General features: G+C 40.7%; 1 protein-coding gene across 2 annotated transcripts in view; it reads right to left on the bottom strand.

Annotated features, from left to right (window-relative positions):
* Positions 1–21,497, bottom strand: part of rhpn2 (rhophilin, Rho GTPase binding protein 2) — a 44,186-nt gene that overhangs the window by 6,081 nt on the left and 16,608 nt on the right. The window contains exons 3-13 of one of the 2 annotated variants that reach the window (XM_084541971.1): positions 20,125–20,253; positions 14,353–14,428; positions 8,972–9,049; positions 7,961–8,085; positions 7,470–7,636; positions 5,854–6,041; positions 5,523–5,679; positions 3,812–3,931; positions 2,310–2,504; positions 1,891–1,967; positions 70–216 (exon numbers count right to left, since the gene is read on the bottom strand). In XM_084541971.1, coding sequence (XP_084398097.1) covers positions 70–216; positions 1,891–1,967; positions 2,310–2,504; positions 3,812–3,931; positions 5,523–5,679; positions 5,854–6,041; positions 7,470–7,636; positions 7,961–8,085; positions 8,972–9,049; positions 14,353–14,428; positions 20,125–20,253 — 1,459 coding nt within the window. The remainder of the gene's footprint in view (positions 1–69; positions 217–1,890; positions 1,968–2,309; positions 2,505–3,811; positions 3,932–5,522; positions 5,680–5,853; positions 6,042–7,469; positions 7,637–7,960; positions 8,086–8,971; positions 9,050–14,352; positions 14,429–20,124; positions 20,254–21,497) is intronic. The other variant, XM_084541972.1, reaches the window with a different exon arrangement.

Here is a 21,497-nt window from a genome sequence, read left to right as displayed (position 1 = left end):
GAAACAATTATGTAGCTCCAATTCAGAAAAGCACTGTTCAGTCAAAGGTAGTCTAGTTCTATAACTCACAGCAGCTGGACAGAGGGGGTCCAGTGAAACCACCTGGACAGGTGATTCTCCTTTCAAGGTGAAACCCAGGTCTCTGTCTTCAGGGTAAAGTTGTATTGTTCGTGGCGCTGTCCACCGCTGCTTGGCTGAGAAGACTGACAGAGGGCCCTAAGTAGACACAGAGCAGCAATGCTGGGGTTTAATATGGCTGTAGATTTTCTAGAATCTAGACAATAATATCCCCTGGAGCTAGATTTTGACAAATGCCTCGAGGAAGACTGAAAATACAGTATTCAGAGGTGGTGGATGAAAGAAATGTCACGGGGAATATATGCGTGTTTATACACATATATATACATACATATTCTACGAGAACTGTTTAATGTTTAATGCAGTGTTTTTCAACCTTTCTTGAGCCAAGGTACATTTTTTTCAGGAACACCACCAACCGAAAATGTTAAAAAAATGAAACTCTGTAGCCTATATTAACAATATAAAGTCATTCTTGTCAAAGTGTCTTGAATAGGAATCAAATAAACACAAAGAAAAAAGTCTTATATATAAGACATATATACACAGACACTTGACAATGACATATTATTTGCAGATAATAATTTGTTTTCAAAAAATGTTTTTTAGACTAATTAGGTGAAATTGGATAACTTCCCACGGCACACCTGACGATCTCTCACAGCACACTAGTGTGCCGCGGCACAGTGGTTGAAAAACACTGGTTTAATGAATGTGTTGAGTTGAGGGATGTTTATCTTTGCACACTGGTTTTGCCTTTATATATTTAGTATAATAAACGTAAGTCCAAGGAGTCCCCCTACTTTTTCTTTGCTCGGTATAGTACCTGCCATATTGTACATAGTATAATAATATCTGTAATTCTCTAAATATTTTCTTTAATCATTAATTTAATTGCCTTACTTGTACCAAGGTGATGCCATGAAAAGTTTTCACTGTCAGGATGGTTTGACAGCATATATATTTAAGGCCACATGTAATACTGAACATCTTGAAGTTAGGTAGAACTAACCACAAACATGTCCTGCCTTTCCATTTAGACTGACGCTGATGCCTGTGGCGGGTGTCATTGCAGTAATGGCATTGCAGTAATTGTAAACTTTGCTTGACAAAAGACACAAAGTTCTTGTAAATGAATGTTTCTTTTAGAGGACGTGAACAGAAGGTTCCAGTTGCAGAGAATGCCAGTGTCTCATGCCACCCATAAACTATGACAATGTGATTGTTCACATTGTCATAGTAAAGTAACATTAGATCATGCATATAACATTTGAGAAACCAAAGGAATTGAACTCCAAACTTGGAAGATGAGCAGTTGAGGAGTTACTATCAAGGGAATAAACTGAAAAGAGTCAAACTTAAATCTCGGGGGAAAGATTTAACCAGTCATGTTTATTTCCTTTGAAAGCAGCCCTAAAATGTAATAAATAAATACATGGCTTAAAATTAATACCACAATAACCAGAGCAAGGACCAAAGCACCCGTCCATGGTTAGTATTAGTTTTACATTTTCCAAGTCCAGGGGCCTCATGTACAAAGAACGTTTTTGTGTGCACGCACCCTTCGTACATGAGGCCCCAGGAAACCTGGAAACCATGAGATGACGTTGTACCGGAGAATCTAGAAACTCAGAAAAAAAATGAGCACACTTTCGATGTCTAAAATCTAAATCCAGAGACGAATAGCCATTGTACCGAAATTTCTTTTTGATGAAAATCAAAATGACAAATAAAGTCTGTCTAATGTCTAATAAACCAAACCCCATGTATGAAAACAGCAATGTGAGTGAAGAATGTTAGTAACCCACATACCAGCCTCTGGAAAAAGTCGATGACTTTCACCTTTGTAGTGGCTGGAATCTCCATCTCTGCTTTGTGCTCTGTTTTAGCTATGGAAAGGAAGGGGATAAAAACAAAGCCATCATTCTATAATGTTTACTGTCACCACCACATTTCAACTGTTGCCCTATGGAGAGGCAGGGAGTGTAAACATTACCTCATCTGTACTTGAAAATAAATTTCATTGTTGCACAACATAGCAGCCTTTTATGAACCGTTTCCTGATAGACAAACCTCCCAAATCAACACAATGCTCTTGCTTGCTATTAGTATCCTTTGTGAAGTGGTTGTTGTGGTGACACTAAGGTGACTGGTCAGTTCCTATGTCAGCCAGAGGAAGAAGAGCTCACATCTCAATCCCAGTGTGATGTTGTCTTCCCTAAAAAACTCACACATGATATCTGGGGCCTCCATGTAGTCAGTGAACTCATCCTCATTTTCATGTTCAGTCAGTTTGTGGAGTGATCGCTGGTGACTGGCTTTCAAAATTTCCTGCAGGACCTCTAGCTTTTTCAAGTGTTCACACAAACCAAGAATTCTCAGAGCCTCCTCGTGACCCATGATGGCTCGACGAATGTGAGCTTTACCTGGAGAAAGGTAGGAAGATTCACCATAAATTTCACATGGCACCATAAAAACAGGGTAATTCAATTCAATTCAATTCAATTTGATTTATATAGCGTCTCAAGACGCTTAAGTAAGAGAACTGAACAAGAGAATGAGAAGAGAGAAGGGGGACAGAGGTGAACTAGATAATCGCAGGCGATCATAAAGGGGTCCATGCCGTGGTGAAGTCGGTCGGACACGGCCTGTAAGGAGGCAAAGTGTCTGCGGAGGAATCCTTTGGCTGACATGTGATTGAGAGTCGGGCAGGTCGAAAGCAACGAAATTTGCAGTGGTTTGCCAGATATAAACATGTAGTGGTTGTAGCGCTCCCTACAGCCTAAGCATATTATAATGAGGGCTGCTAAGTTTTAGAAGGAATGGGTGAATACTTCAAAAGTTATAGTCCTTAAAGTCATATGAAATGTTTCTGTGTCACCTGTGGCACTCCCTGTAGATGTAATGTCACTTGATGGGCGTCTACACAATGTTTTACAGATTGTGTATGCCAAATTTCATGAAGTTAGCTACTGCAGTTTTGGAGATATTGAAATGTTGCTTGTGTAGCGCCCCCTAGAGACCAAGGGTCACAAAAGTTGGGGTGCTTGTACAGAATCATATTATTATCAATGATATGAAGTTTGATTAAGTTTGGGTGTATACTTCACAAAATATTAGCTTTGGAGTGCCAAGCTGTAAACATTATTTAGCCATTAACTTTGTAATCAATAACCCTGCTAAAGTTCCTTTGAAACGTTTTCATTATCTTTGTTCTTAAATGATACATGCCAAGTTTGGTGAGAATTAGATGAATGGGCTAGGAGGAGTTGATTTTGCTTTGAGGTGCAATTTTTTCAAAATGGCGGAAACAAATGCCGGGTGGAAGTGGGCGTGGCCTAGTCCATTAGAACCAGTGCTATGTAATAAATCAGAGGGAGAAAGAATTTTGTTTGTGGGCACACGGTTCAGGAGATAACATACATTTATGCCAAAACATAAATTGGCTTATTATAGCGCCACCTAGCTGTAGGCATATGTATTGACACCCTGGCAATGTGACATGCTAGGACTTCTACCAAATTACCAGGTTCGATGCCTTTTGCCCTTGCAGTTTCTCCTGGGCAGACACTTTTAGGGAAACAGAAAAAAACAGAAGAAGAAGAAGAAAAATCGCAACAAAATCAATAGGGATCCTGCAACTTTATTGCATGGACCACTAATAAGGAAAGTCTAGTGCCATGGCACTCTGTGTTCTACGGTCTTATTCTGCTTTTTGCGGAGCTCATATTACCAATACGTTCACGTTCATCCTTTTTCTTCAGGATGTCCAGAGGAGTGCGTCCTTCAGGAAGCCGATCATACACCTGGGACAAGGTTTTCTCCTGCTGGTCTTCATCATCACTGGGACTCACTGAACACACGGAGAGCTGAAAGAATCAGTGACTGAGAACACTTTTTTATATTTATATAAAAATAGGCCAGTGCACACTTACACTTTTGCAACATAATGAAATCATCTTATATGTTAGCATGGATAACAAGACAACCATCAACAGGAATTTTGATATTCTAATTATTTAATGAGTGCACTGAACAAAATGCAAACTCTCCCAAAACCTGGTCTGTCTCCTGCTCCCTTTTTCAGATTCATTGGATTTAAAAGGTAAAACAAAAGCATAACCACTCTTGTTAGGCTTCCTCTGAATAGTCAGCTTCACAGAGACATTATAAAGTATTTATTTGGCAGTGTTTGTGGTTAATCTGTAGACAACAGCAGTCTTTATCCAGGCCTGTTTCTAGGTTGAGTACTCTCTCTAGAGCCTCGGGGTTAATTGCTCTGTTTACTGCATTCATACAAGAATCTGTTAATGAGCTGCCAAACTGAAAGAGGCTTTCGCTCTGTTGTGAAGCTATTCTGTCCTGTCCCATTCACCGCTTATATAGCTTTTGCTATACTCCATTTAATTGCCTTTTCTTGTTATTCTCTTGAAATGTGCATCTGAAGCACAAAACAAAATAATACAAACACAACAACAGTTTATAGCAGTAGGAAGTTGGAGACAACATAAGAAAATACCATTTAAAATAAATTAAAAAAAATAATAATAATATTAACAATAATAATAATAGTAATGGCATTACCACCAATCCCTGAAGCGTTTTCATTCACTGATAAAACAACCTCACTCTCAGTGACTGCCTCTCACTTGCTGTCTGCCACTTGAGTCCACTTGGTGCATAGTATTAAGAGTCTACATAACTGTAATCCTCTAGTATAAACGGTACTTTCCCTCAATTCTTCTACTCAATCCAGCATCGTCTCTCTGCTTTGAACTCCCTTGTCTTTTTTAAACACTGTCCTCCACAATTCCTTGAAGTTCTGTTTACCTCAGTGAGTGCGAGTGTGTCCCCACATAGCTAGTGTAAGAGAACTGAGGCCGGCTGTGGTTCAGTCCAGACATCTGACATGACTAACCCACTGGAGCATGCATCACTTTAAACAAAGGCTCAGGTATTCCATTAATCAGAATAAAGCAGCTAAAGTCCTTTTACAATAATCCCAGAACTGGTTTACACTTTCACAGCCCACAGCCGGACTAGCACTTTAGACCAAGCATTACAAATGATAATAATTGCTCAATCAGAGAGGAGGTTGTTTATGACTACAGAATTCTACTAACATAACATCATGTTAGCTATACACCAATACAACATTTCTGTTAAGGCAAGAGGGACGATGTGTTTTTGTGGTTTGGTGCAGAAGATTTGATGTAAGATTGTTAACAAGTGTGTGTTTTAGTAGGTCCATGAAGAACACATCTGTCTCAATTTGACATACAAAGCACACCCATACCTGGTGCAATGCTGAAAAATATCTTGTGTAATGCAGGCCTAATATTAGAATAGATTTTCACCCAAAAATTCTACTCTGACATCTGAATTTACACAGATATAGCACATATCTGTGCGAAAAGCACATATTTTTTACACTGTTTTCTTACACTGATGGTCAAGCAGTGCTGAGGCTACAAAATAGTGTGCCATGGAGCGGTAGTGGTTGGTTTTGACTTGTGACATGGTGGACCAGAACAACGGGACATTGTCTTTGACTGGCGTCTGGATCATGGACTGATGAACTTGGTCATAGATTTCTGAGACCTGATAGGAAGAACAGGACAGAGTTACTGAAAAGTCATAAAAGCAGAGATCCAGATAAAATAACTATAAAAGGGAGGAATCTAACTATGGTGACATAATCACTTTACAATAACTAAGATTTCAGCAAAAGAAAAGATTGTGTGTGGCTGTGTGTGTATCTTCGCTGCTATTTACCTTTGCAGCTTCTTGGGCCATTTTCATCAGGGAGTAGAACTGGTTTCGGATCCCAGGCAGCGCAGTCTTCTCAAACAGACATTCCTGAGCCTGAGCAAGCATCATCCGAATCAGCATACTGAGCATGGCTGGACTCATGTCATAGCTGGGAGTGTGGGTGAAAATCTCCTTAAGGTGGTTCAGGATACCTTGGGGGAGGGAGCAAGCTCAAAATCAAGCTTTTCTTCCAGTGAAACAATGATCACAGTCATCAGTTGAGAGAGAGATGTGTATAAGCAGAGCTCCTTTAGTTTGTTTCGAGGAAGCATCCAGTTTGCTGGTCTACATAAAATGTGGCTCTGCCAGTACTTTGACCTAATTACTGGAACTATCTTACACAGATGTTTTAACTGATGACATGTTGCTGTTTTTACAGTATTCAGTAAAGGTAAAAACCTCACCACTACCTCTGAGTTCAATGTTTGCGTGCTTCTTTAAAACTGAGCCATGGCATGAACATACTTCAATTAGTTTTTCAAGTTTGATGGAAGCAACTATACCAGGCCTGGCCAACCCACGGCTCCCGAGCCGCATGCGGCTCTTTGCCCGGTTTCATGCGGCTCTTACGTTCATGTCGAATTCTGTGTTTACGGTACGTGCATCTGATGCAAATGACTTGGAGGGAAGAACCGTTGAGTAGTGTAGGCCTACCAAGTTCGCTCTCAAAATGGCAGGGAAAATTTTTGAAAAGGATTGTTGAGGGCAAGGAATGCCAGAAGTCTCACTAAGCAACATGCATGGTAAGAGAAAAAATGCTAGTCAGTTTTTGTCATTATCATGTTGACGTGTGACATTTACAGTAAATCTGGCTCTTTGCAGTAAAAATTGCGGCACTTAGCCTCTGACTGGTTGGTCACCCCTGAACTATACCATCTGCCTTCTAACTCAGAATGTCAGCCTCTTCTTTTTAAGACTAAAAACCTTGCAATAAAGATTTGCATACGACTTAACAGAGCACTAACGTACTTGTCTTTGTCTACACTTTTGCAATTACTGACTGGCTTCTAACATCTTATCCCTGGCAGCAGCAGTACTACAACTAGCATCCCTGCCTAACACCTAACAGTTCAGTGTACTAACAGCTCTTCATAATGGTGACAATGTTCTTCACAACAGTATAACTGTGTATAACTTTGTACAGGCATAAATTATAGCCATCAAAGCAACGTAACTAAAATCATACTTAAAGTGCAATACTGCCCATACTGCCAAGTCATAATTCCAAGACTTGTCTTATGGTTGGGAAGCCTATTCATATGATTTGTGGTTTCTGGAGCTCAGCCAAGAAGCCAGAAATTCTCAGTCATGGAACACAAGTCAAAAGGGTGGAGGGTTGGCCCTTTTTCTGAAAATAAGGCTATGCTATTTTTCCGTATAACAATGACTGCTAAGGGAACATGAGGTTTTCAGTTTCAATATGATAGATGTTGAAAATAAATTATTTTATCCATTCTCCTGAGTTTCTGAGTTGAACTATAATCATTATTTCTCTTTTTGAATCCCATGGCATCACAATTAAACCTGGTTTTACAAACTCATTTATCTGAAAACAGTTTAGCACTCTTATCTCTGCATACCTGCAGCTTTCTGGAAGGAAGAGATGGCCTCTTCCAGGCCAACTATTGTCTGTCGGTTACTACGGGTACCAATCTGAGAATAGAGGGCTGCCATGTTGAAGAGGATGCTGGCCTTCTCTAGTGACAGGTTCTGTTGACATACTGGCACTCCTGTGAAGGAGTCATACCTGATGGGAAGAGACCAGTGCTGTTACTATTAACAAGTACTAGTAATAATAGAAAAAGTAACACAGCATAAGATATTTGGAATTCATGTATGAATAAAATAGGTAAATAGTTAAGTATGCAGTGAGAGTCAAAGCTTGTTACTCACAAAGAACTTTACATTTACTCATGTTACAAGTAATAGTTAGAAATGCTCTCTAAGTTTAAACAAAGCCACCTTTATATTTACTTTTGCACAATACTGCAGACACAAGACACAAAGCTAATTTGTAATTATTATTTCTGCAGGTTCTAAATAGAAATAATTGATTATGATTGGTGTGTACCAGGTGAAGAAGATGCCAGTCTGATGAGTTGGGGAGAAGAACCGGCTCTCTATCAGTGGAAGATGGCTGGAGTATTTTACAAGGAGCTCCACCCCTGCCTCGCTTCGACTTGGTGTTCTGCATGCCTAGGCAATGAAACAAAAGAGATCTGATACAGTCTGCAGTTGCTTTTTTTTCTTTTCGTGAAAAAGCACAATCCTCTTAATGCATTTAAAGCATCTGTTTGCTTAAGTCACAGTATTTTCACTGAAAACAATGGTAGTTGGATCTCATTACTAGGCAGATTTCTGCCTTCAGACTTTGCAATTACAGTATGTGACTACAACAAAGGTGATATTTTTTTATATTGCTCACAGAAAAGTATTTTGTTGTGTGAAAACTCCAGAGAAACAGGTATGCTGTGTTCTGGAAAAGTGTATGGTGTAGCTGTTTTTCTGCATAAATTTTTAATTGTCTGAGTACCAAAGATTCCTCTGTATTTGGGTGGTGGGAACAATACCAAGACTGATGATCATGATAAAAAATAAAACTCATTCATTCATCTTCTATTCCCGCTTAGTCGGGTCGCAGGGGTCTGCTGGAGCCTATCTCAGCTGTCATCGGGCGAGAAGCGGGGGTACACCCTGGACAGGTCACCAGTCCATCGCAGGGCTAACACAGAGACAACCATTCACACTCACACCAACGGCCAATTTAGAATCACCAATTAACCTAATGAGCATGTCTTTGGACAGTGGGAGGAAGCCGGAGTACCCGGAGAGAACCCACGCAGACACGAGGAGAACATGCAAACTCCACACAGAAAGGCCCAGCCGAACCGGTGACCTTCTCGCTGTGAGGCATCAGTGCTAACCACCTCACCACTGTGCCGGCCAAATAAAACTCATTGCCTTCCTATTTATAGCAAGGTAAGAATATGTTTTTCTGTAATTCTGGTGACCTATTATATTAATTCAAAGATAGAATTTCATGTTGCTTTGTGTGACAATGCTAGCACAATAAACAAACTACCTGTCGCAAGTCCATCAGGTCAGCAATCTCATCTTCAAAACTTTTCCCATCTTCATTGTAATGTTCCAAGATGAAGTCCTGTCAAAATAGATTCAAGATTGAAATATAAACATTTACCTATCAACTGTTGTAGAGTGTTCTGGGGCTTAAACATGTCATCTTTAAGTTACAAATTAGCCTCTCTCATAAATGCTCTGCTGTGTCATATCACTTGAACTGTGTTGAGCCGGTTGGTGAGAACTGTTTTTGTCAGCGGCAGTCAGAAGTAGGAGACACATGGTCATAAAAGAGTGTGGTGTAATTACAGTGAATAAGTAGAGCAGAATTAACAAGCTTGAAGATCACCTTTCACAACGCCTGCCAATAAACCAGAACAGGATGCAACACACCATAAATGTGCCATCAAGACTTTTGAAAGAAGGCTTCCCCGCATTGGAAAATAGCTTTGTGTTAAATCTGCTACTCTCAATAACTACTGACCCACTTTCAGTTTAAAGTCAAACCTCTTCAGCATCAGGTAATATATTGTTCTTGAATGATCACCTATTAAACTGCTATGAAGGGTGTAGAAATTTTAGCCCTTATACTTGCATTATGAAGCATCTAAATCCTTACTAAAAACCTTGCATGCCAATAGCTGTTATATTGGTTACACGCAAATAGACAGCTTTTATAGCTCCCATCAAATTATTTCTGGCACATATCCCTGTAAGTTAGCTTCAGCTTGAAAGAGTCATTCCTTCTTGTCTTTGATAGTTTGAATGTATGCTGTCATGATGCTCCAAAACCAATTAACCAAATGTCAAAGTGGTATTTTAGCAGAAAATGGGATGTTAGATTTCCTTTACATTTTACAGTATGTATTGTCAGGTTATACTACCAGTCAAAAGTTTGGACACACCCTCTTTAATGTTTTTTCTTTATTTTCATGACTATTTACATTGTAGATTCTCACTGAAGGCATCAAAACTATGAATGAACACGGAATTATTTAGTAAACAAAAAAGTGTGAAATAACTAGACTTTTTCAGTAATAATAATAATAAATAAAAAAATTTGGGCTGCGGACCTGCCGACACGTCTTGTCCGTATTCAGACCGGAACTGCTAGCGCCAGCAGCTAGATGGCACCGTAGGGTTGAAGTGCTTCGGTGGTATGCAAATTTTTTTGTTTGCACAATTTGCACAAAACCCCGCTTTTATCAAGGCTTCCATTAGGTATTTTTAAAATAATTTTTGTCTTCCATCAGTCCCAGCAACCTTTTATCCGATTCCTCCATTTTGGTAGCCGTAGCCGCATAGACGGGCTGGGCGATATGGCTGAGAAATGTATCACGATATAAGTGATAAAAGACTTATATCCGCGAACATCAGTCGATATCGTTAATTATTGATTCGTTTTTTAACCTATTCTAATCAGACTTCTAAACTGTGCTGAGTGGAAGCATGTCCTTCGCTAAATGATACGCCACTGCATCCGTTATTTCTTATGTTCTGTCATGGCACTGTTGTGATCAGAGGTTGCGCTAGACTTTTTCGTTGTCTGTCATTTTGACTGACAGGGTCATAAAAATCCCGTCATAACCCATTTTTACCCATCATTTTTATTTTCATTAATTTTTAATTAATATTCAGTAGCAGTGGAAAAAAAGATTCGGCGCATATAACTGGCCATCAAAGACAACGCAAGAATCTTGGATCTAGACGTCTATTTAACCGGCTCAGTTGAGTCCTACCACGTTTGATTGATAATCAAAAAACGGCACCATTCAAACATCTTACATCTCACTCGGCAGAGTGGCCACCAGCAAACTAAGGCACTCAGACACTCACTTACGCACAATACGCAGAGAAACGAAACATAACCGACTCTTATATGGGGCCATTATTGTAGCAAAACTATCTGCAAATGTGTAAAAAAAATCCGTCTGTGTGTAACTGGATTTGAAAATGTGTAAAAAAAAATCAGTACATTGATCTGTATGCGTAGACAAATCTATGTGTGGCGTGTGAACTTATTGAAATGCGTGTGTCTCATTTGAGAGCCCTGTTATGTTACAGCACACCATCCAGCCTCCACTGCATCGGGATCGGGACCACTCTTCGTCCCAGCCACACAGTCTGTGGTAACAGCCAGCCCAGGTAGCCGGTAGCTAATATCATTGGGTGCTAGCCTAGCGCCCACTGGTGGTATGTAGCTGTATAGCTACGGAGGCACACAGACAAATCTCCACACGCATTTGCAAATCGCTGCGCGCATTTGTGGATCAGAAGTGTAGCAAAAGTCACGTGTAAGAACATCCAATGGAGAGGCCTGATATTTACAAATCACACAGTTAGAGATTTGTCTACGCATACAGATCAATGTACGCATTTGCGGATTTGTTTTTTTTACACATTTACACACGGATTTTCTTTACACATTTGCAAATCTAGTTACACACACGGATTGAAATACACGTTTGCAGATAGTTTTGCTACAATAATGGCCCCATACTCTTAACCGACTCTTACACTATTAATCAAGAGAGACGAGAGCCAATTAATATGCTCACTCGTCACCAAGTTTGCAGACAACATCGGTCTGACTCTTGTCTGACTTGAACAAAATATTGCCAAACTGGTGACGTGACCTTTCCTTTTTTTTAAACAACAATTTCCTCTCACGCTGTTGCACTCATACTTTCACTCCACGCCGTTCTTTTTTTTTTGTTGTTGTTGTTGTTGATGCCACTAACCTGGCTTAGCTGGGCCGTGATAGGTCAAGAGGCTAAAGCCCTTCCTCTGTCTACATCCCCCATAATGACTTGCAGTTCTGGCTCGGTTTTCTTCCTATTTTTCTCTAACGGAGTTCAAGTGAAATTATCGAACATTCTATCGACCGTATTTTCTATTGATATTGATCACGTGTCTATCGCGATAGATACTGTTATCGTTTTATCGCCCAGCCCTACATAGACATATACAGTCATTCATTCATCTTCTGTAACCGCTTGTTCCTGTGAAGGGTCGCGGGGTCTGCTAGAGCCTATCCCAGCTGTCATCGGGCGAGAGGTGGGGTACACCCTGGACAGGTCGCCAGTCTATCGCAGTCAGCCATGCAAACTCCACACAGGATTTGAACCCAGGACCTTCTCGCTGTGAGGCATCAGTGCTATATACATATACATTGTATGTCTATGGTTAGCCGAGCTCTGACGTGTGCGTCAGTGTAATCGGTGTACCAGGAAATCGTGCACTGACAAAAGTTCCGCGATTACAGACAAGAGCCAATTAATCATTTCATTCGCCACCAACTGGTCAGGGATGTGAATTGCTATTTGTCAAAATGACAGATGGCGTTCAGATTTTTCCGTCCCAGTTTTTAAAAAAAACAGTCAGTGACGGAAAATATTTGGTTAACGCGGCCCCTGAAATAACTCTAAATTAGGGCCGGGACTCGATAAAAAAAATTAATCTAATTAATTAGAGGCTTTGTAATTAATTAATCTAAATTAATCACATTTTAATCGCGTATAAATATTTAACCTGAGAACAGTGAGAAGTAATTTTTTTCATATGGATATTTCCCATCCACGGGGCCAACCAAAGCGGTCTCATCAGCTTCTTCGTTCATGTTCACTGTGGTTTGTTGTTGTCTGAAGTAATGAACGCTAGTTGGTGCTCCAGTATAATCGGTCCGCCGAAACTCATCCAGTGAGAAACGTTCCGCGGTGCAAAAATAAGTGTGATTAAAATGCGTAAAAAATGTTTAACGCGTTATTTTTGTGTAATTAATTAATCTTAATTAACGCGTTAAAGTCCCGGCCCTACTCTAAATATGATTCATATTTTAAAAGTAGCCAGCACTACAAAAGTAGCAGCACTGCAAACCCTTGGACTTCTCTTAATGAGCTTCATGATGTAGTCACCTGAAATGGTTTCCACTTCACAGGTGTGCCTTGTCAGGGTTCATTTGTGGAATTTCTTGCCTTCTTAACGGGGTTGGGACCATCAGTTGTGTTGTACAGAAGTCAGGTTGGCACACAGCTAACAGCCCTATCGGTCTGACTCTTGTCTGACTTGAACAAAATATTGCCAAACTGGTGACGTGACCTTTCCTTTTTTTTAAACAACAATTTCCTCTCACGCTGTTGCACTCATACTTTCACTCCGCTGCGCCAGATGACCTAGCCTCCACAGTCACCTGACCTAAACCCAATCCAGACGGTTCTAACAGTTGTCAAACTGTTAGAATTCAAATTATGGCAAGAACCAATCAAACTGGCTCACATGAAGACCGCCCCAGGAAAGGAAGACCAAGAGTCACCTCTGCTGCTGAGGATAAGTTCATCCGAGTCACCAGCCTCAGAAATCGCAAGTTAACAGCACCTCAGATTAGACCCCAGATCAATGCCACACAGAGTTCTAGTAGCAGACACATCTCTACATCTACTGTTCAGAGGAGACTGCGCCAATCAGGCCTTTATGGTCAAGTAGCTGCTAGAAAACCACTACTAAGGAAAAGCAACAAGCAGAAGAGATTTGTTTGGGCCAAGAAACACAAGGAATGGACATTAGACCAGTAGAAATATGCTATGGTCTGATGAGTCCAAATTTGAGATCTTTGGTTCCAACTGCCGTGTCTTTGTGCGACGGAGAAAAGGTGAACGGATGGTCTCTACATGCATGGTTCCAACCGTTATGCATGGAGGAGGAGGTATGATGGTGTTGGGGGTGCTTTGCTGGTGACACTGTTGGGGATTTATTCAAAATTGAAGGCACACTGAACCAGCATGGCTACCACAGCATCCTACACTATCCCATCCGGTTTGCGTTTAGTTGGACCATCATTTATTTTTCAACAGGACAATGACCCCAAACACACCTCGAGGCTGTGTGAGGGCTATCTGACCAAGAAGGAGAGTGATGGAGTGCTGCGCCAGATGACCTAGCCTCCACAGTCACCTGACCTAAACCCAATCCAGACGGTTTTGGATGAGATGGACTGCAGAGTGGAGGTAAAAGGGTCAACAAGTGCTCAGCATCTCTGGGAACTCCTTCAAGACTGTTGGAAAACCATTTCAGGTGACTACCTCATGAAGCTCATCGAGAGAATGCCAAGAGTGTACAAAGCAGTAATCAAAGCAAAGGGTGGTTATTTTGAAGAATCTAAAATATGGATCATATTTACAGTTATTTCACACTTTTTGTTTACTACATAATACCATATGTGTTCATTCATAGTTTTGGTGCCTTCAGTGAGAATCTACAATGTAAATAATCATGAACATAAAGAAAAAACATTAAATCAGAGGGTGTGTCCAAACTTTTGACTGGTAGTTTATGATAAAATGCAGTGAAAGAAGAAAGTAGTGAAACTACAAAAAATTTCTTCTGTACTTTAAATGGAGTAGAGAAGTCAACTTCTTTTGTCTCCTTCAGACCCAGAGCAATGAGGGGAATGTTGGCCGTTTCCCTGAAAGCAACACAGAAAGACAAATACAGACAATATAATCAGTATCTCATGATGAATACAATACAGCTGAAGTTTTCACACAAACCTGTTGGTAAAAAGGACAATACATCAGTAAATGTTGAAAACACATGATAGTGTGACAGCGATGAATTTCATACAAAATGGGTATTGCAGGTGTAAGAAATTACATTGTCTGTATGTTATCAAAGAAATGTAAGGACATGAGCAGGATGAGAGAGGAGGAAGGAAAATGTCATGTGCTTGAGGTGTCAGCGAACCACAGGTGGGGCACACTAGCATCATGAGAACATATAGAAATGTAGATGAGTAACATTTGCTGTCCCATCTGTTTTACATCAAAGGGTCACCATCCTGGGAAGACAGGATACACCCAAACATCAAACCATCATTGTTATGTAAAGATATCTGTTTTCCTGACTGTTGCAAATGAAGGTAACTTCCTCCCTGTTCTGTATTTAAGTGCAAACTTTTCACCAGTTCGGGAGAGAATGCTTTTGCCTTCCCTCCACGCTGCGTGTTATAAAGAGATCTGATTCATACGCTGGAGTCTGAAGTTCTTCGGAGACTTAGCAACTCTCTACCTCACAAAACGAGAATTTCCACTGCACAGCGCATATCTAATTCACAAAAAATAACTGTTGTAAGAAAGACCAAACTGAAAGCTCACAAATGAGCTGATAAATTAACAGGTTAATAATGAAGAAAAGGAGGCAGAAGTTGGAACAAACACTCAAACAAGAGACTCCCTGTGATCACAGACCAAGCCTTGTTATGTATATCATGTTAATAACACAGTAAGATCAGCAAATAATAATATGTGCTGTGCTAGATAAAGCCTGATCACAACAGAACAGATCTGTTGTCTGAGAAAGTACACATTTTTAACACATTAAATCTTTCGCACCGTTTCATAACAGGGAGGTTAGAATTAGACAAATGGTGCTGTAAACACACTCTGCAGGAGATAGGATTTAAAGGTGAATGAGGCCCTCATGCATCCTTAAATCGCAAAGCTACACAACTCTCTGCTGAATTAATCATATTAGTGTGTTAGCTCTGCCTCCTTGCCACTAGTGAATCATCTTTCACAACAAGTTTTTACCTTCAACCCACCAAAGAGTAAGTGGACAGTCCATAAAACACCAGGTTAACCTTCAGTTTTGATCTCAGCTGTAGTTATAATGATGTGGAGTTTCACTGGTAGCATGACCTTGTTAATGATACATGGAAAGCAGGTTCAGCTTGTTATCAGATTGAGGAAATACAATGATCAGGCATAACATTATGACCACCTGCCGAATATTGTAGGTTTCCCTTGTGCCTCCAAAACTGTTCCGACTCATCAGAAAATGGACATGGCAACAGCTGTTAGTGGGGGCCTTTGTGTCCTATTGGTTGAGGGGAGGGACCTCTGTGGTTCAGGCTTGTTCAAGTGCATACCACAAATACTTGATCAGTTTGGGATCTAGGGTATTTGGAGGCCAGGTTAACACCTTGTGCTGTTTTTCATGTTTTTTGAGATGTTCCTAAACCATTTTTGTGTGTGCATCCTGCAGGGGATGGCTGCTACCATCAAGGAGTGTCAGTGCTATGGGATGGGGTTGCCTGGTCTGGTCTAGGTGAGTGGTACATGTCTAAGGGCCCGTCCACACGGAAACGCAAAAACGCCGAAACGCATAAGTTTTTCATCGTTTTGGCCTTTCGTCCACACGTATCCTGTAAACGCATAGCCCTAAAACGCACTTTTCTGAAAACGGGTCCCAGGGTGGAGAAATTCGCAAACGCAGCTCTTGCGTTTCTATGTGGACGGCTAAAACGGGGAAAACGATGACGTCATCGCCACACTCCCGAGCAGCCTTCCACCTCTTACATCCCGCGAGACGTCTCGTAACAACATCAACAACAATGGCGGACTACATGCTAGTTTTCATGCTGGAGACGATGTTGAGCCTATTAGGGTTACTAGGGCAAAATATCATGCTCCTGTGCCACCACGCTGAGCAAAAAAGGCGATTTGTAAACAGCGCTCAAGCTTTATGCGCATGCTCCGCATCTTCATCTCCCTTTTTGGTGAATTTCTGAAACCGAAACAGCGCCACTTATAGGCCAGGAATAGGAAGTAGCGTTTTCGGTCGTGCTGAAACGGATCCTTGTATTTCTTGAAACGATGATCGAAAACGGAGAGGAAAAAGATCGTTTTCGTACGTGTGGACGGGCCCTAAGTAACATCCACACGACTTGCAGGTCCAAACGTCACAAGATGGTCAATGTTATTTACTTTTCCTGTCAGTAATTTTAATGTTGTGGCTGACTGGTGTACAACCTGACAGATACATGTCAAACACACGTCAAAAGCATACTGTTCAGAAGAACAACTTCTCATACTCATTCATCACTTGATGATAAGATAACATTCCTCTGACTTACTGGCTCTGTGAATTATAGAAAACCCCATTCATCAGTAACACTGACAGAGCTAGATAGAGGCTGCAGTGTAATACATTAGATCTTGGAGATGAGATCATTCTGGCCTCTGGTTTACTCTGGTTTGGCAGAGGCAGGTCTATGGGGGAGGAGGGAACTATTCTGCAGGGAATCTGAAAATAAAAGCCTCTCAGAAGTGTCTATGTGCAGGACATGGAACGGACTACTGCTATAGCAGTGACGGAAAGTTGTGATTTTAGCTACAGACAGACCAGCACAAAATCATTTGTTGAAAGTTACAAAACTATGCTGGCTCACACATTCAAATGCAAACATCATTTTGTTATTTAAGACTTATTTGATTCCATGTATAAGTTAGCAACATGCTGACTTCAGCAGACACTCATCTTCCATTAGATAATAAAGTATGTCAAGAATCAAGAATCAAAAGAATTTGGGAAAAAGTTGTGGCTGTGCAGGGGGTTCACTTTGGTTGTACACGAGGTTCACTTTGGTAGTTTCTATTATCCTAATGTTATCAAATGGACCAACAAATGTGCAGCACGTTTTACATAGATTATGTTCTCTCGTGAATGACCTCATGCCAAAAACACGTTTTACATACATTATGTTCTCTCGTGAATTACCTCATGCCAAAAACCTGCTCAACGGTCTGAATGGGAAATAACTTTCGAAATAGCTTCAATATTCAAACAGGAATTTCAGGATGAGAGAAGAAGGCTAACTCTATTGTAACTGTACAGTGTCATTCCACTGAGAATGACAGTTCACCCCAGGGAGGGCTGTCTTATATACAGTTTTCTCCTCTAAGGGTGGCCTTCTGTATATGTAGTAGCGTGAAAGTGATGATGTGAACACTTTTGAATGCAAGTGTTTACTTTTCCTCCAAAAAAACTAACAATAGTCCACAATCTAATTTAAAATATCTCCACAAAGAAAAATGAAAAAACAAACTGCCTGATACTCGCTGCTTGGTATGTAACCATGTAACCCTCACAGCTGTCACCATAGTCACACACACTGTTCGTCCCTCTCCCCTCAGGCAGGAGGCTATGGAGCATTAAGAGCAGGACCACCAGGCTGAGGAACAGCTTCTTCCCAGAGGCTGTGAGACTGTCGAACGCTGAAAGACCTCCGTAGCCCCCGTCCCCCCTCCAACAGCCACCCACGGACACATCTGCACAGATTGCAGTTGGCTTTGCACTTGTCACTTTAACTCCATTTGCACACTACCTCAATGGTACAGGACTGAATATCACTGGTCATTCACTGCAATTCATTTTTAGAGTTGATACTTTTACCGCCTATATTTATACACACCTGCTATTTTGTACAATACTTAGATAGCTAATTTTATTCTATATTCTATATTTATACTTTTTTTTTTTTTTTTACTTATGGCTTGAATCAGGACCAGAGAAACCAATTTCGTTCCTTCCCATGTACCAACATGTGTTCTAATGACAATAAAGAATGCTTGAGTCCTTGAATCCTTGAATAGTCACCACCATATAACACCCCCATCGTCTACAACCTCCCTTCCATGATTCAATGGGTCACATGACCCAGTTAACAGAAGTGATTATGTTGTGGTATGTATGGTAATCTGTATTATGCATGCATTTGTATGTTTATAGTGTGGCACACGTTTGTTGTTTCGTTATGGCCCCTGCCATTACTGTCCTTGTTGTAATGTTCTATCTCAGTTGTCAGATATTTAAATGTTCCTGTGCTGTCCCTCATCTGCAAATGGATACACATTCATTCATTAGTCATTCATTCAGTCTTAGTGCTGCAGTTTCTGTTTGTTACACTTGAAAACAATATACCTTCACAAAAAACAATTACATTTGGTTTAATGTTGCTCCTCATCCTGTAGCTGAGCTGAGTTGTAACAGGGTTATTTGTAATTTGGTATTTCTTTATGTACAAATAATACATTTGCAATTTCTTTGTGTGTGTGTGTGTGTGTGTGTGTGTGTGTGTGTGTGTGTGTGTGTGTGTGTGTGCGTAGGTGTGTGTGTGCGTGTGTGTGTGTGTATGTGCGCGTGTGTGTGTAGTTTATGTAGGTCTCCAGTGTTCTTAAGCGAGTGACAGAGTGCTTCTTCTAGATGAATATCTTGGTTAGCGTACATTCAGCTCTGCGCTTCCTTGTTGCTGTGTGCGTTGTGTCACTGAAACCTGTCTGTCTAGTTCAGGGGTGGCCAACCAGTCAGAGGCTAAGAGCCACAATTTTTACTGCAAAGAGCCAGATTTACTGTAAATGTCACACGTCAACATGATAATGACAAAAACTGACTCCCACAGAAGTAATACCATAGGCCAGTCATTTTCAACAAAGAACACTGTGTGCACTGTCTCACAAACTCTCTACAAACAAAAATATAATTTACAATAGCATTTTTTCTCTTACCATGCATGTTGCTTAGTGAGACTTCTGGCATTCCTTGCCCTCAACAATCCTTTTCAAAAATTTTCCCTGCCATTTTGAGAGCGAACTTGGTAGGCCTACACTACTCAACGGTTCTTCCCTCCAAGTCATTTGCATCAGATGCACGTACCATAAACACAGAATTCGACATGAACGTAAGAGCCGCATGAAACCGGGCAAAGAGCCGCATGCGGCTCGGGAGCCGTGGGTTGGCCAGGCCTGGTCTAGTTTTACAACAATCTAAATTTCTTCTTCCACATGCCCCTTTAATCTGCTCCTGTCATCAAGCAGCTTTCATCTGAAAGAGGACACAGTGACTTAACCAAACAGTGTCAGAGCCATCAGTCTCTTGCTGACTGCCAGTCATCACTGGGTGTCTGTGGTGATTAAAGGTTAAGATTTCCAGATTGAGAAATTATTTCCACACTGGAATGACCTTAACAAGTCATCACTTCTATAAAAAAATAAAATAAATTATAATAGAATTTATTGGTATCTACACTAGAAAATTCCGGCAAATGTTTGCAAGTTTTAACATCAAATTAATTTAATAGCCTCATCACAGGCAGTTAGCAAGACAATTACTGTATTGCTTGCAGATACAGTCTTTGTTGTTGGGGAAGTTAAAACCACAAAGCATTATCTGTGTGGACAACAAAGTAGGCCACAAAATGAGTTGCGGTCCATATCATTTTTACTTAAGGAGGTCTGCTATAAATTTCCTTTTCCACTTTTTTTAGGATTGTTTTAATATTTATCACTAGTAGCAAAAGAAAGAACATTTGATATTTGTACTTACTGGGTGTTCTGGTAAACCTCCACTGAACTGTTGAGTGCTTCAAGCTGTCCCATCAGTAGCTGCAGGTTGGAGTTAACATAGCTCAGCTCCAAAAGAACCATTTCTTTAACTTTGTTGTTGGATGTAGCTCTGCACACAAGATAGAAGATGGAGAAAGTGAGAAATACAGTCAATGAAAAAAGACCAGCCTTATTATTATCCACCCTGATTCAGTCAATCTTTCCTGAAGCAGATTATTAAAACAAATATGTCTCTCCTGGTGATCTGGACCACAAACCTGTGTCACGATTTGCAGTTGATTTACTCTGAAGCACCCAACTTTGAATCATGAATCACAGTGGCACTCCATGTGTAGCTTCACGGGCCATTCCGAGGATAAAGTCACTGATGTCACAGTTCAAAAGTCACAAAGGGACTGGTCAAGGATACATTAGCACTATATTTACTTTTTGTTAATGTGAGGATGATCATTGCACTGAATAAGTTTTGAGTATATCTTTGGTTAAGCAGAATGTCGATAAGAAAAAAACATAGATAAGGAGTAACGAGTCACTGCACAGCAGAGATAAGGCCATACTGATGCCTGTGTGAGTGTGTGTTTGTCAACATAGATCTACAAAGTGGTTGAATGCTTTGTCAAGCAGAATTTACAGCCTGATACACAACCGGAATTCAAGCACGCACGCACGCACGCACGCACGCACGCACGCACGCACGCACGCACGCACGCACGCACGCACGCACGCACGCACGCACGCACGCACGCACACTAATGCGAATACTTTTAGTCATAACTAACATGACCCACAAGTACACATTCCTGCACAAAACCTGTGAGTCAAGAGACGTCTCAGTGTCTGCTTTTGTCACCTGATCTCGCTCTACCCTGTAATTGCAGAGGATGTCATTTTTAAGAAGAAAGGGTGAGGGAGGAAGTTCTGGCCAGGAGGAGTTAAATAATAAATCTGTTAAACTTGCAGGCATATAAATATTATTCAACAGTTTGTTAAATCTCCTTAATTGGTCACAGTATGTTGCCTTCAGACTACATATACACAACACTGTAACATAGCATGGATCTCTACCCAAGCTTAAAATTCATACCACTTTGGAGGAGGTTTTGTCTGGAGAACATATAAGCGTAGACGAGGTGGAGGTGCTGTGGTTTGGCCAGAGAAGATTCCAGATCCCAGAGGCTGTAATTAATATATGATCCTACAGTACGTGGGAAAGAGTCAGCAAGTAAGTGTGGTTTAAATGAGGTTTTCCTCATTCTTTTCTCTGGAAAGTCTGCTTTATACTTTTGGCATGATGACAGTTTTGTTGTATTTTTTTCACTCCTTTTGATCTGCAAAAAGATAGTTGGTACTTAT

Source organism: Chelon labrosus (assembly GCF_963514085.1).
Source record: "Chelon labrosus genome assembly, chromosome: 3".
In the NCBI taxonomy this organism is placed as follows: domain Eukaryota; kingdom Metazoa; phylum Chordata; class Actinopteri; order Mugiliformes; family Mugilidae; genus Chelon; species Chelon labrosus.
Note: the sequence above shows the minus strand (reverse complement) of the source record. Positions and strands in the feature narration are given on the sequence as shown.